This window comes from Saccopteryx leptura, chromosome X (assembly GCF_036850995.1).
Source record: "Saccopteryx leptura isolate mSacLep1 chromosome X, mSacLep1_pri_phased_curated, whole genome shotgun sequence".
Classification (NCBI taxonomy): Eukaryota; Metazoa; Chordata; class Mammalia; order Chiroptera; family Emballonuridae; genus Saccopteryx; species Saccopteryx leptura.
Window position 1 is genome coordinate 72,718,994 of NC_089516.1, and position 13,748 is coordinate 72,732,741.

Consider the following 13,748-nt stretch of genomic DNA (forward strand, 5'->3'; position numbering starts at 1 on the left):
CTCCCATATGTGCCTTGACTGGGAAAGCCCAGGGTTTCGAACCGGCGACCTCAGCATTCCAGGTCGATGCTTTATCCACTGCGCCACCACAGGTCAGGCCCAGGGCCTCCTTTTAGTAATTTTTAAAATAATGACGTACTTAAAAAGTTTACTCAAATGGAGTTATCATTTTCAGCCTCACCAAACTTTTATTGTTTATTTTATAGTTTACTGGTTCTTAATCAGTTATAGCAAATGTAAAATAACTGTTTTCAACTTACTTTATATAATAGTTAAATACTGATAGTTTTTTTTATTTTTAAGGCTTTATTCATTTTTAGAGAGGAGAAAGGTAGAGAGAGAGAGAGAGAGAGAGAGAGAGAGAGAGAGAGGAGGGGTGGGGAGGAGCAGAAAGCATCAACTCCCATATGTGCCCTGACCAGGCAAGGCCGAGGTTTTTGAACCGGTGACCTCAGAGTTCCAGGTCGACACTTTATCCACTGTGCCACCATAGGTCAGGCTGACAGTTTTTAGTTTTTATAGGTATTTAATGTTTTGTTTTTTCTTTAATCAGTGTGTTGGGACACTATTTGTCTTAGAGCTAAAATTGTAAGCTTGATTTTTCCTTATGAAATAAGCCATAGCATTATAAGCAGTCTGTGATTTATCTACAGATTATCTGACGAGCTTGAATTACTGTATATGATTGTCTTGATGCAGTGAGGGGAGCATTCAACTACCAGTCTTCTTAGAATCTAAGATAGACATCTGCACCAAGATGATATATAACCCCTAATATGGTTGAAAAATAGCTAATGCATTTCGGGGTCAAATATTTGAATTCCTCTACTTTCCAGAGATTAGAATGGCCTTGTCTGAGGCAAGACAAGTTTCACCCATATTTAGAAGCATGTGTTTTCCACCCTGGCTGGATAGCTTGGTTGGTTAGAGCATCATCTGGACGTGCAAATGTTGCCCATTACATCCTGGTCAGGCACATACATAAACAGACCAGTGTTTCTCTCCCTCTCCCTTTTTCTCCTCTTCTCTCTCCGTCTTTACCCCACTCTCCCCCTCTTTCTCCTTCTCTCCCCCTTTCTCCCCCTTTCTCCCCCTCTCTCCCTCTCTCTCCCCCTCTCTCCCTTTCTCTCCCTCCCCCGCTCTCCCTTCTTCTCTCTCTGAAATTAATAAGTTAAAATAAAAAAGAAAATAAAAGTACCCTTTCCCCTTCCAGCTGATAATTGACATGTCAGCAGGTGCTCCGCCTCTGGGGGAAAATACTCTGGTAACTGGCGGACTATTTCTCAGTTTCTGAGTCCCTGACCCCACCTATTTATTGCAGAGGACCATTATTTTTCAAGCATTTTTTTCCTACCCTCCTCCCACCTTTGGCTGGTTTTATTTGATGCCTTTTGCAAACATTATTAAGTGCATCCCTTGGAGGCTATTGTTAGCTTTGGACTCCGGCCTGAATCAGCTGTGTGAGCATGGGGATGTCTGAGTGTTACCTTCCTCAATTTTAAAAGGAGGCTGTGGCCCTATTTATGTGGAAAGATGGTCATGATATTCATGTATATGAAAATTTTGTCAACTCTGCAATTCTTTTTTTATTTTTTACAGAGACAGAGAGTCAGAGAGAGGGATAGATAGACAGGAATGGAGAGATGAGAAGCATCAATTATTAGTTTTTCATTGTGCATTGCGACACCTTAGTTGTTCATTGATTGCTTTCTCATATGTGCCTTGACCACGGGCCTTCAGCAGACTGAGTAACCTCTTCCTTAAGCCAGCGACCCTGGGTTCAAACTGGCGAGCTTTTGCTCAAACCAGATGAGCCCACGCTCAAGCTGGCGACCTCGGGGTCTCGAACCTGGGTCCTTGGCATCCCAGACCGACGATCTATCTACTGCGCCACCGCCTGGTCAGGCAACTCTGCAATTCTTTAGGAATATGATTTGATATATTTCTTGTTTTTAAAAATGTTTTTCTTGGCCCTGGCCAGTTGGCTCGGTGGTGGAGCGTCAGCCTGGTGTGTGGAAGTCCCGGGTTCGATTCCCAGCCAAGGCACACAGGAGAAGCACCCATCTGCTTCTCCACCCCTCCCCTTCTCCTTCCTCTCTGTCTCTCTCTTCCCCTCCCTCAGCCGAGGCTCCATTGGAGCAAGGATGGCCCGGGCGCTGGGGATGGCTCTTTGGCCTCTGCCCCAGGCGCTGCAGTGGCTCTGGTCGCCACGGAGCAGCACCCCGGATGGGTGGAGCGTCGCCCCCTGGTGGGCGTGTGGGGTGGATCCCTGTTGGGCGCATGCGGGAGTCTGTCTGACTGCCTCCCGGGTGTTTCCAGATTCAGAGAAGTGCAGAAAAAAAAAAAAAAGCAAAAAAAAAAAAGTTTTTCCTCCCACTTTATTGAGGTATGATTGACAAATAAAATTGTATGTATTTATTGTATATAATTATCACCAGGACAACTCTTTTTTTAGAAAGGCAGTGATTACTAAGAGCCACAAAAATGGTCAGGAAAGCACATTACTTTTCTTAATTTTAATGTTCTGTTGTTTTTTTTTTTACCTTAATAATATGTCTTAAGTATTGGCTCCTAATCTTTTGAGAATGATCAAATGAAAAGAACAATTATGTGTTAAAACATACACTTGTCTTCTCCAGCTGTTTCATTCGAAATCTTAGTGCTCTGTTTATATAATGATAGCTGTCTGATAAAAGAGATTAGGCACTCAGTATTTTGAAAACAGGTTAAGCCTGACTAGGCAATGGAACAGTGGATAGAGCAGGGGTCAGGAACCTATGGCTTGCGTGCCAGATGTGGTGCTCTTTTCATGGCTGCATCTGGCTTGCAGACAAATTTTTAATAAAAAAATAATAACGTTAAAAATATAAAACATTCTCATGTAGTACAATCCATTCGTTTTCTAACGCTCATGTTCATGGTTGTGGGTGGCTGGAGCCAATCACAGCTGTCTTCTGGAAAAACACCAAATTTTTATTGGATAATGTGTAATGTACACGGGTCATTGTATGGCTCTCACAGAATTACATTTTAAAATATGTGGTGTTTATGGCTTTCTCAGCCAAAAAGGTTCCCGACTCCTGGGCTAGAGCATCGGACTGGGATGCAGAAAACCCAGGTTTGAAACCCCAAGGTTGGCGGCTTGATTGCGGGGTTGCTGGCTTGAGCCCAAAGGTTGCTGGCTTGAAGTCCAAGGTCGCTGGCTTGAGCCCAAGGTTGCTGGCTTGAGCAAGAGGTCACTCACTCTGCTGTAGCCCCCTCGTCAAGGCACATATGAGAAAGCAATCAATGAACAAGTAAGGTGCTGCAACAAAGAATTGATTCTTCTCATCTCTCTCCCTTCCTGTCTGTCCCTGTCTGTCTGTCTGTCTGTCTGTCTCTTTCTCTCTAAAAAAAAATTATAGGCCAATATTTCTAATGAATATAGATGCTAAAATACTCAACAAAATATTAGCAAGGTGGATGCAGCAATACATGAAAAAGATCATACACCATGATCAAGAGGAATTTATTCCAGGAATGCAAGGTTGGTACAATATCTGCAAATCAGTAAATCTGACACACCACATAAATAAAATGAAGGATAAAAATCACATGGTCATATTAAAACATTTGATAAAATTTAGCACTCATTTATGATACAACCTCTGAGCAAAATAGGACTAAAGGGAACATAACATAATAAAGGCCATATATGGTAAACCTGTAGCCAACATCATACTCAGTGGACAAAACCTACAAGCATTTCCTTAAGATCAGGAAGAAGACAGGGATGTCCACTTTTACCACTCTTATTCAACATAGTATTAGAAGTTCTAGCCAAAGCAATCAGCCACAGCAAGAAGAAGAAATAAAAGGCTTTGAAATTGGAGAGGAAGAAGTAAAACTGTCATTATTTGCAGATGACATGATACTGTATATGGAGAATCCTAAACATTCCACGAAAAACTACTAAAAGTGATAAATGAATTCAGTAGAATACCAGGATACAAAATAAATATCCAGAGGTCAGTTGTATTTTTAATACACCAATAATGAACTATCAAAAAGGGAAACTAAGAAAGCAATCCGGTTTATAATTGCATTAAAATACCTAAGAATAAATTTAACCAAGGATGTTAAAAGACCTATACTAGGAAAATGTAAAACACTGAGGAAAGAAATTGAAGATACAAACAAGTGGAAGCATAAACCATGTTCCTGGATTGGAAGAATTAACATTAAAATATTCATAGTACACAAAGCAATCTATAGAGTCAATGCAATTCCTATTAAAATGCCAATGGTATACATCACAGATCTAGAACAAATACTGCAAAAATTTTATGGAACAGAAAAAGATCCCAGATAGCCACAGCAATCTCTTTTTTTAGAATATTTTATTTATTGATTTTTAGAGAGAGGAGAGAGAGAGAGAGAGAAGGGGGAGGAGCAGGAAGCATCAACTCCCATATGTGCCTTGACCAGGCAAGCCCAAGGTTTCGAACCGGCAACCTCAGTGTTCCAGATTGACGCTTTATCCCACTGCGCCACCACAGGTCAGGCATCCACAGCGATCTTGAAAAAGAAGAATTAAGTTGGAGGAATCACTCTACCTGATATTAAACTATGCTACAAAGCCATAGTAATCAAAACCTCATGGTACTGGCCTAAAAACAGACATATAGATCAATGGAACAGAATAGAGAGTCCAGAAGTAAACCCCACACCTGTATGGTTAATATTTGACAAAAGAGGCAGAAACTTTCAATATGGTCAAGATAGTCTTTTCAATAAATGGTGTTAGTAAAATTGGACATATATCTGCAAAAAATGAAACTGAACCACCTTCTTATACCATAAACAAGAATACAGAGCTCATTACTTCCAGGACAAATGTGGGCTTCTACAGCCTACAAGAAGGGGGGGGGGGGTGGTGGTGAAGAAAAAAAAACACAAAAAACAAGAATACACTCAAAATGGATTAAAGACTTTAGTATTAGACTTGAAACCTAAAAATCTTAGAAGAAAACATAGGCAATAAAATCTCAGACATTTCTTTTTTTTCTTTTTCTTTTTTTTTAGAGAAGAGAGAGGGAGAGAGAGGCGAGAGAGACAGAGAGAGAGAGGGGGGGGGAGCTGGAAGCATCAACTCCCATATGTGCCTTGTCCAGGCAAGCCGAGGGTTTTGAACCGGCGACCTCAGCATTTCCAGGTTGACGCTTTATCCACTGCACCACCACAGGTCAGGCTCAGACATTTCTTGAAGCAGTATTTTTTCTGATACATTTCCTCTGTCAAGGGAAACAAGCAAAAATATAAACAAATTGAACTACATTAAGAGGCTTTTTACAGCAAAGGGAACTGTCAAAAATAAATAAAAAGACATATTTGCCAATGATACATCTGATAAGGGGTTAATATCCAAAATTTTTAAAGAACTGATAAAAGTCAACACCAAGAAAACCCCAAACAATCCAATAAAAAACGGTAAAGGACATGAATGGACCCTTCTCTTAAGAGAACATACAGGTGACTGGCTAATAGATGAAAAGATGCTCAATGTTACCCCAATAAATTCAATAAAAAGGAATAAGGAATGAAAAGAAATTTTGTCTACCTTAGGGGTATAAATTATATTGTGTGTTTTTAAATTTGCATTTCCTTAATTACCATAGTAAAAAAAATTATCAAGGTAGAACTGTATCCAAAAAATAATTGAATTTTACTTTATAATTTATTGAGAATCCAGAGACCTTTCTTAAATTATGGCAACTGTTCTTTAGGTTGATTTTATAAATATTGTTTGAAATTTTAAACGAAATTTTATTGGTTGATTTTAGAGAGGAAGGGAGAGAGATAGGAACATCAATCTGTTCTTGTATTTGTCCTGACCAGGGATTGAACCAGACACTTTGGGACGATGCTCTAACCCAGTGGTCCCCAACCCCCGGACCGTGGACCGGTACCGGTCCGTGGGCCACTTGGTACTGGTCCGCAGAGAAAGAATAAATAACTTACATTATTTCCGTTTTATTTATATTTAAGTCTGAACGATGTTTTATTTTTTTTAAAATGACCAGATTCCCTCTGTTACATCCATCTACGACTCACTCTTGTCTCGGTCACGTGATACGTTTATCCGTCCCACCCTAAAGGCCGGTCTGTGAAAATATTTTCTGACATTAAACTGGTCCGTGGCCCAAAAAAGATTGGGGACCACTGCTGTAACCAACTGAGCTGTCTGGCCAGAGCAAAAATGTTTGAGCCCCTGAGATCAGCTTTATGAAGTGATTTTGAGCAGTCAGACAATATGGGTTATGTTTGTGCTCAACTTCTGAAGTTTCTGTTTTCAAACTAGGGATGATGCTTTCATCATAATACTTCTTCCTTTTGGGAAATGTTATTAACAATGGTGATTATCATCTGTGTTTAGGAAGTGACTCAAAATACTTTAATAATAACGAAGTTATTTCCCTCAGTGTTGCTGGGTGCTCTTGTTCTCAGAGTCATCTCATTACTAATAGCTGCCTAGCCGATTTGGTACTTTGATATTGCGAGCTCCCAGATGCTACAATTTTTCCCACAGCGTATGAAATTGTTTGAGCTCTTACTCTGTTTTCTGAGTCATTTTGCCAAATGGAATGGAAAGTTAAAAAATGTTCCTGACTTTGTACCTATCTCTGAGACATTTCAAATTCCTAAGATGGACAAAACATGTATTTTAAATCATTTAGAGTTGTGTGTGTGTGTGTATGTTTGTGTGTATTAGAGTGGTACAAGGGACATGGAATTCCTTTGAGGTTTTACGTGTAAGGTTCAATTTAAGTGGAGTTCAGAAAAAGAACAGGTGAATTATGAAAGCAAAAATAAATAAATATTCATAGATAATTTGACATGCATAAATTAATATGTAGTGAGAAATGGAGTTGCTTTAATGTAACTTTCATTCATGCTTACAAATTCTTTCCTCCTTAATACATACCTAAGGGTGAATTATCCAGTTACTTTAAGAATGACTTTGTGCTTTATAGTCTCTCAGTTTCTCTATAAGCCTGAGAGATGCTCCAGTTCTTTTTTTCTGTGCATACCCTATAATAAAACTATTACAGTTTTACATTCCTAAGTAATCAGGTAAACTAACCTTCATTCGCTGAGCGTATTGTATTCCAAAAGTTTGTTACCAGTTCTGTTGTTTGAGCTTGACATTTTCCCAAAAAACAATTCATTTTGGTAGTGTACCTAGATCAATCCTCACAAGCCTTATTTGACTCATAAAATATCTGAGCTATACAGAACTAAGTCCAGTGTTCTGCCCTGGAGAAGAGGAAGGGTTTCCTTCCTCAGGCACAGGACTAACCGTAGGCAAAAGTTTAATAGCGTTTGTTTGTTTAGATGTTATTCTACTTCTCTTTTTTTATGTGTGACAGAGACAGAGACAGACAGACAGGGACAGAGAGAGATGAGAAGCATCAATTCTTCATTGCGGCCCCTTAGTTGTTCATTCATTGCTTTTTCACATGTGCCTTGACCAGGGGCTACAGCAGACCGAATGACCCCTTGCTCAAGCCAGCATCCTTGGGCTCGAGCTGGTGAGTCTTGCTCAAATCAGATGAGCCCATGCTTAAGCTGGCGATCTGGCAGTTTCAAATCTGGGTCCTCCACATCCCAGTCCGACGCTGTATCCACTGCACCACCACCTGGTCAGGCTCTGCTTCCCTTTTCATACCCATTCCTGCTTACCAGTGCCCCTCTCTCTATGCCCTAATGCCCCTTGCTTGCCTTAAGTACCCCACCAGGGATTCTTCAGCTGGGCCTGTGACTTCCCTTCATCCCAGGTATCCTTTGCTCACAGTTACGTGCCTTTCCTCACCCATCTGGGCTTCTGCTCTTTGTGTAGGTATTAGCCGGCATGATTCTAGCTCTCAGGCCCTTAAACTGTCAAAGTGGAATTTTTATTTTAAAAAGAGGATACTATATCTGTTAAGATAACTGATCTGGATTACTCGAAAAATCACTACATGGGGAAAACAAATGTGGGGGAGGGCTGTTCTAGATTAAATGAAAAAAAAAAAAAGACCATCAAATGGTGTGTGTGAATTCTGTCTGGATCTTGTGCTGGGGGAAGGAGCTGTAAAGGATCTTCTTGGGACATTTGAGATGATTTATTTTTTATTTATTTACTTGTTTTTTAAGTGAGAGGAGGGGAGATAGACAGACTCCCGCATGTGCCCTGACCAGGACCCACCGGCAACCCCAATCTGGGGCCAATGCTCAATCAACCGAGCTATCCTCAGTGCCGGAGTCTGACACTTGGACCAACCGAGCCACTGGCGGTGAGAGAGGAAGAAAGAGAGAAGTAGGGAAGGGAGGGAAAGAGAAGCAGATGGTTACCTCTCATGTGTGCCCTGACCTGGATTGAACCCTAGACATTCACACATTGGGCCGATGCTCTAGCCACTGAGCCAATCGGCCAGGGCCCATTTGAAATAATTTAAATAGAGAATGTGTGTCAGATGATGTACAATTATTTATTTTCTTTTTTTTTATTTTATTTTATTTATTTTTAGAGAGGGGAGAGAGAGAGACAGAGAAGGAGAGAGAGGAGAGAGAGAGAGAGAGAGAGAGAGAGAGAGAGAGAAGGGGGGAGGAGCTGGAAGCATCAACTCCCATATGTGCCTTGACCAGGCAAGCCCAGGGTTTCGAATCGGCGACCTCAGCATTTCCAGGTCGACGCTTTATCTACTGCGCCACCACAGGTCAGGCTATTTATTTTCTTAGACATGATAATAGTACTGTGATTATGCAGGAGTCTTTATTTTTTGGAAATGCGTTATAATTTTTTTCCTTTTTTTTTTAGTGAGAGAGAGACAGACTGGAAGGGAGAGAGATGAGAAGTATCAACTGATAGTTGCGTCAGTTTAGTTGTTCATTGATTGCTTCTCATACCTGCTTTTACCGGGGGGACTTCAGCTGAGCCAGTGTGACTCCTTGCGCTAGCCAGCATCCTTGGGCTCAAGCCAGTGACCGTGGGGTCATGTCTATGATTCTGTGCTCAAGCCAGTGACATCAGGGTTTCGAGCTTGGATCCTCAGTGTCCCAGGCCAATGCTCTATCTACTGTGTCACTGCTTGGTCAGGCTAAAAATATATTTTTTAAAGATTTTATTTATTGATTTTACCGAAAGAGGAGAGGAGGAGGGGTGCGAAATGAGAAGTATAAACTCATAGTTGCATCACTTTAGTTGTTCATTGGTTGCTTGTTATATGTGCCTTGACTGGGCAAGCCTAGGGTTTTGAACCAGTGACCTAAGCATTCCAGATTGATGTTTTATCCACTGTGCCACACCCGGCCAGGCTCCTTTGCCTATTTTTAAATTGGATTGTTTGTCTTCATGTTGTTGAGTTGTGTAACTTCTTTATATTTTGGAAATTAACCCCTTGTCAGATACAGTATATCATTGGCAGATGATGTTCTCCATTCAGTGGGTTTCCTCTACATTTCTTTGATGGTTTCTTTTTCTGTGAAAAGCATTTTGTTTATTTTTTCCTTCATTTTTCTTACCCATGGAGATATATCAATAAAAATGTTGCTACAGGATGTATGACTTGTGGTGGCACAGTGGATAAAATGTCGACCTGGAATGCTGAGGTCCCCAGTTTAAGGCCTCATGCTTGCTGGTCAAGGCACATAAGAGAAGCAACTATGAGTTGATGCCTCCCACTCCTTACCCTCTTTTCTCTCTCTCAAATAAATAAAGTAAAATAATAAATATTTAAAATATTTTTAAAATAACAAATATTTAAAAAGTAATAAATATTTAAAAAATAAAATATTTATTAAAATTTTTTTTTTGTATTTTTCTGAAATGAGAAGCGGGGAGACAGAGAGACAGACTCCTGCATGTGCCCAACCGAGATCCACCCGGCATTCCTACTAGGGGCAATGCTTGGCCCATCTGGGGCATTGCCCTGTTGTAACCAAAGCCAATCTAGTGCCTGAGGCGGAGGCCATGGAGCCGTCCTCAGCCGAGCCAACTTTGCTCCAATGGAGCCTTGGCTGCAGGAGGGGAAGAGAGGACAGAGAGGAAGGAGAGGGGGAAGGATGGAGAAGCAGATAGGTGCTTCTCCTGTGTGCCCTGGCCAGGAATCAAACCCAGGACTTCCACACGCCATGCCAACACTACCACTGAGCCAGCCAGCCAGGGCCCAAAATAAAATATTTTTAAAAATATTAAAAAAAAATAATAAAAATATTACTATGAGTGATGTCTGAGAATTTACTATGTTTTCTTCCAGGATTTTTATGGTTTGTGACTTAAATTTAAGTCTTTTATCTATTTTGAATTTATTCTTGTGTATAACATAAGTTGGTGGTCTAGTTTAATTTTTTTTTTGGATGTACCTGTCCAGTTTTTCCAATACCATTTATTGAAGAGATTGTCTTTATTCCATTGTATGCTCTTGTCTTTTTTGGTCAACTATTAATTGACCATAAAGGTGTGGATTTATTTTGGGGCTCTTTATTCAGTTCTATTGATCTATGTGCCTGTTCTTATGTCAATACCAAACTGTTTTGAATACAGTGGCCTTGTAGTATAGTTTGATTTCAGATATTGTGATACATCCCATTTTGCCTCAAGATTGCTGAGGCTATACGGGTTTTTTTTTTTGGTTCCATATAAAATTTGGGAATGTTTGTTCTAGATCTGTGAAATATGTCATTGGTATTTTCAGAGGCATTGCATCGAATCTGTAGATTGCTTTGGGTAGTATGGACATTTTAACATGTTAATTCTTCTAATCCATGAAGATAATAATATGCTTCCACTTATTTCTATCTTTCTCATAAATTCCACCTCTTGAAGGAAGGAGTAACAGAATTTGTGAACATATTTTAAAAGCATCACGGGAAGACATAATATGCAATAAACATAATACTTAAATCACAGAATACATTAAAAGGTTGTAAGTTCTCTGGAAAAAGAAAAATAGAGCAGAGGTAAGGTGAATCAGAGCGTATGTTTGAGGAAGGGTATGGTTTGCAATTTTAAACAGGGTGGCCAATGTAAGATTCATTAAGAAGCTTAGGTTTGAGGCATGGCCTGTGGTGGCGCAATGGATAAAGCATCAGTGTGGAACCCTGAGGTTGCCAGTTTGAAACCCTGGGCTTGCCTGGTCAAGGCACATATAGGGGTTGATGATTCCTGCTCCCCTCCCTGCCCCCACCACTCTCTATCTCTCCCCCACCTCTCGAAAATGAATAAATAAAATTAAAATGAAAGAAGGTTAGCTTTGAGTAAAGACTCGAGAAAGAGACAAGGAAGTTAGCAAGAAGATTATCTGGAAGAAACCAAGGGAATGGCTAAAGCAAAGGTCTGGACATGGGCGTAACATGAGGTAAGAGAAAAGAATACTGACAATGTTTTATTAGTTTTTTTTTTTTTTTGTTTTTTTTTACAGAGACAGAGAGTGAATCAGAGAGAGGGATAGACAGGGACAGACAGACAGGAACGGAGAGAGATGAGAAGCATCAATCATTAGTTTTTCATTGCGCGTTGCAACACCTCAGCTGTTCATTGATTGCTTTCTCATATGTGCCTTGACCGTGGGCCTTCAGCAGACCGAGTAACCCCTTGCTGGAGCCAGCGACCTTGGGTTCAAGCTGGTGGGATTTTTGCTCAAACCAGATGAGCCCGCGCTCAAGCTGGTGACCTCGGGGTCTCGAACCCGGGTCCTCTGCATCCCAGTCCAGCGCTCTATCCACTGCGCCACCGCCTGGTCAGGCTATTAGTTTATTTTCAATTGAGGAGGTGGGGGAATGTTGAGGAAGTATTGTTTCCATGGCTGGAATTAATGAATTCATTGTTTCTAATAGGAATGTAAAGAAGAAATCAAAATGGATCCAACTATGGGTGTGAATTCTATTACCATCTCTGTTGAGGGGATGACGTGCAGTTCCTGTGTGTGGTCCATTGAGCAGCAAATTGGAAAGTTGAATGGTGTACATCACATTAAAGTAAGTTTCTTTTTGGGATTTAGTGAAGTCAGAGATTGCAAAATGGGTTTGGCTTCTCAGTGAAGTACAGGATTTATACTTCTTGTCTCTACAATATTCTTATCTGGGATTCAGACTTTAAAATTTTTATTTATTTATTGCATTTACATATTCTAGTATCTTCCTGAATGCATTCATTCCCCCCTCCCCTGTATTCCCCTCAACATCTTTCTTACTGCCCTCCCAACAGCTCCCTCCCCCCTTCCCTTCAGGTTTAATTCTATTTCTCAGTTCATATTGTTCCTTGGATTTCTCAAATGAGTGAGGTCATATGATATTTTTCTTTCTCTGCCTGGCTTATTTCACTTAACATAATAGTTTCCAGGTCCATCCATGTTGTCGCAAAAGGTAAGATTTCCTTCTTTTTCATGGCCCCATAGTATTCTATTGTGTATATGTACCACAGCTTATTAATCCACTTGTCTACTGATGGACATTTGGGCTGTTTCCAGATCTTTGCTATTGTGAACAATGCTGCCATAAACATGGGGGTGCATTTCTTTTTTTGAGTCAGTGATATGGTATTCTTGGGATATATTCCTATAAGTGGGATGGCTGGGTCAAAAGGCAGTTCCATTTTTTAATTTTTTAAAAATACTTTATTGATTTTACAGAGACAGGCAAGAAAGGGCAATATGGAATGGGAAGTATCAAATCATAGTTGCTTCATGTTAGTTGTTCATTGCTTGCTTGTTGTATGTGCCTTGACCAGGGAAGCTCAGGGTTTTGAACCGGCAACCTTGGCATTCCAGGCTGAAGGTTTATCCACTGCGCCACCACAGGCCAGGCCCATTTTTAATTTTTTGAGGAATCTCCATACTGTTTTCCGCAGTGGCTGCTCCAGTCTATATTCCCACCAGCAGTGCAGGAGGGTTCCTCTTTCTCCACATCCTTGGGCAAGTGAAAGAAAAGACAGGATAAACAAATGGCACTATGTCAAATTAAAAAGCTTTTGCACAGCTAAAGAGAATATGAACAGAATAAAAAGACAAACCACACAATGGGAGAACATATTTGACAATACGTCTGATAAGCGGTTAATAACCAAAATTTATAAAGAACTTGTAAAACTCAACACCAGGAAGACAAACAATCCAATTTAAAAAATGGGTAAAAATTGGCTCAGTGGTAGAGCGTCGGCCTGGCGTGCGGGGGACCCGGGTTCGATTCCCGGCCAGGGCACATAGGAGAAGCGCCCATTTGCTTCTCCACCCCCCCTCCTTCCTCTCTGTCTCTCTCTTCCCCTCCCGCAGCCAAGGCTCCATTGAAGCAAAGATGGCCTGGGAGCTGGGGATGGCTCCTTGGCCTCTGCCCCAGGCGCTAGAGTGGCTCTGGTCGCGACAGAGCGACACCCCGGAGGGGCAGAGCATCGCCCCCTGGTGGGCAGAGCGTCGCCCCCTGGTGGGCGTGCCGTGTGTATCCCGGTCAGGCGCATGCGGGAGTCTGTCTGGCTGTCTCTCCCCGTTTCCAGCTTCAGAAGGGTACAAAAAAAAATGGGTAAAAGAAATGAATAGACACTTCTTCAAAGAGGACATACAGATGGCCAATAGATGAAAAAATGTTCAACATCATTAATTATTAGAGAAATGCTAATTAAAACCACAACGAGATACCACATCACACCAGTCAGAATGGCGCTCATCAACAAAACAATACAGGATAGGTGGGTTTCAGACTTCTTAAAAGATCTTGAATAAATTGACTTCAGTTTG

General features: G+C 40.9%; 1 protein-coding gene across 2 annotated transcripts in view; it reads left to right on the top strand.

Annotated features, from left to right (window-relative positions):
* The window catches only part of ATP7A (ATPase copper transporting alpha), a 113,632-nt gene that overhangs the window by 26,603 nt on the left and 73,281 nt on the right, over positions 1–13,748 (top strand). For both annotated transcript variants that reach the window (XM_066357924.1, XM_066357925.1), the window contains one exon: positions 11,857–11,997. In XM_066357924.1, the coding sequence (XP_066214021.1) occupies positions 11,878–11,997 (120 nt within the window). In that variant the 5' untranslated portion in view covers positions 11,857–11,877. The remainder of the gene's footprint in view (positions 1–11,856; positions 11,998–13,748) is intronic.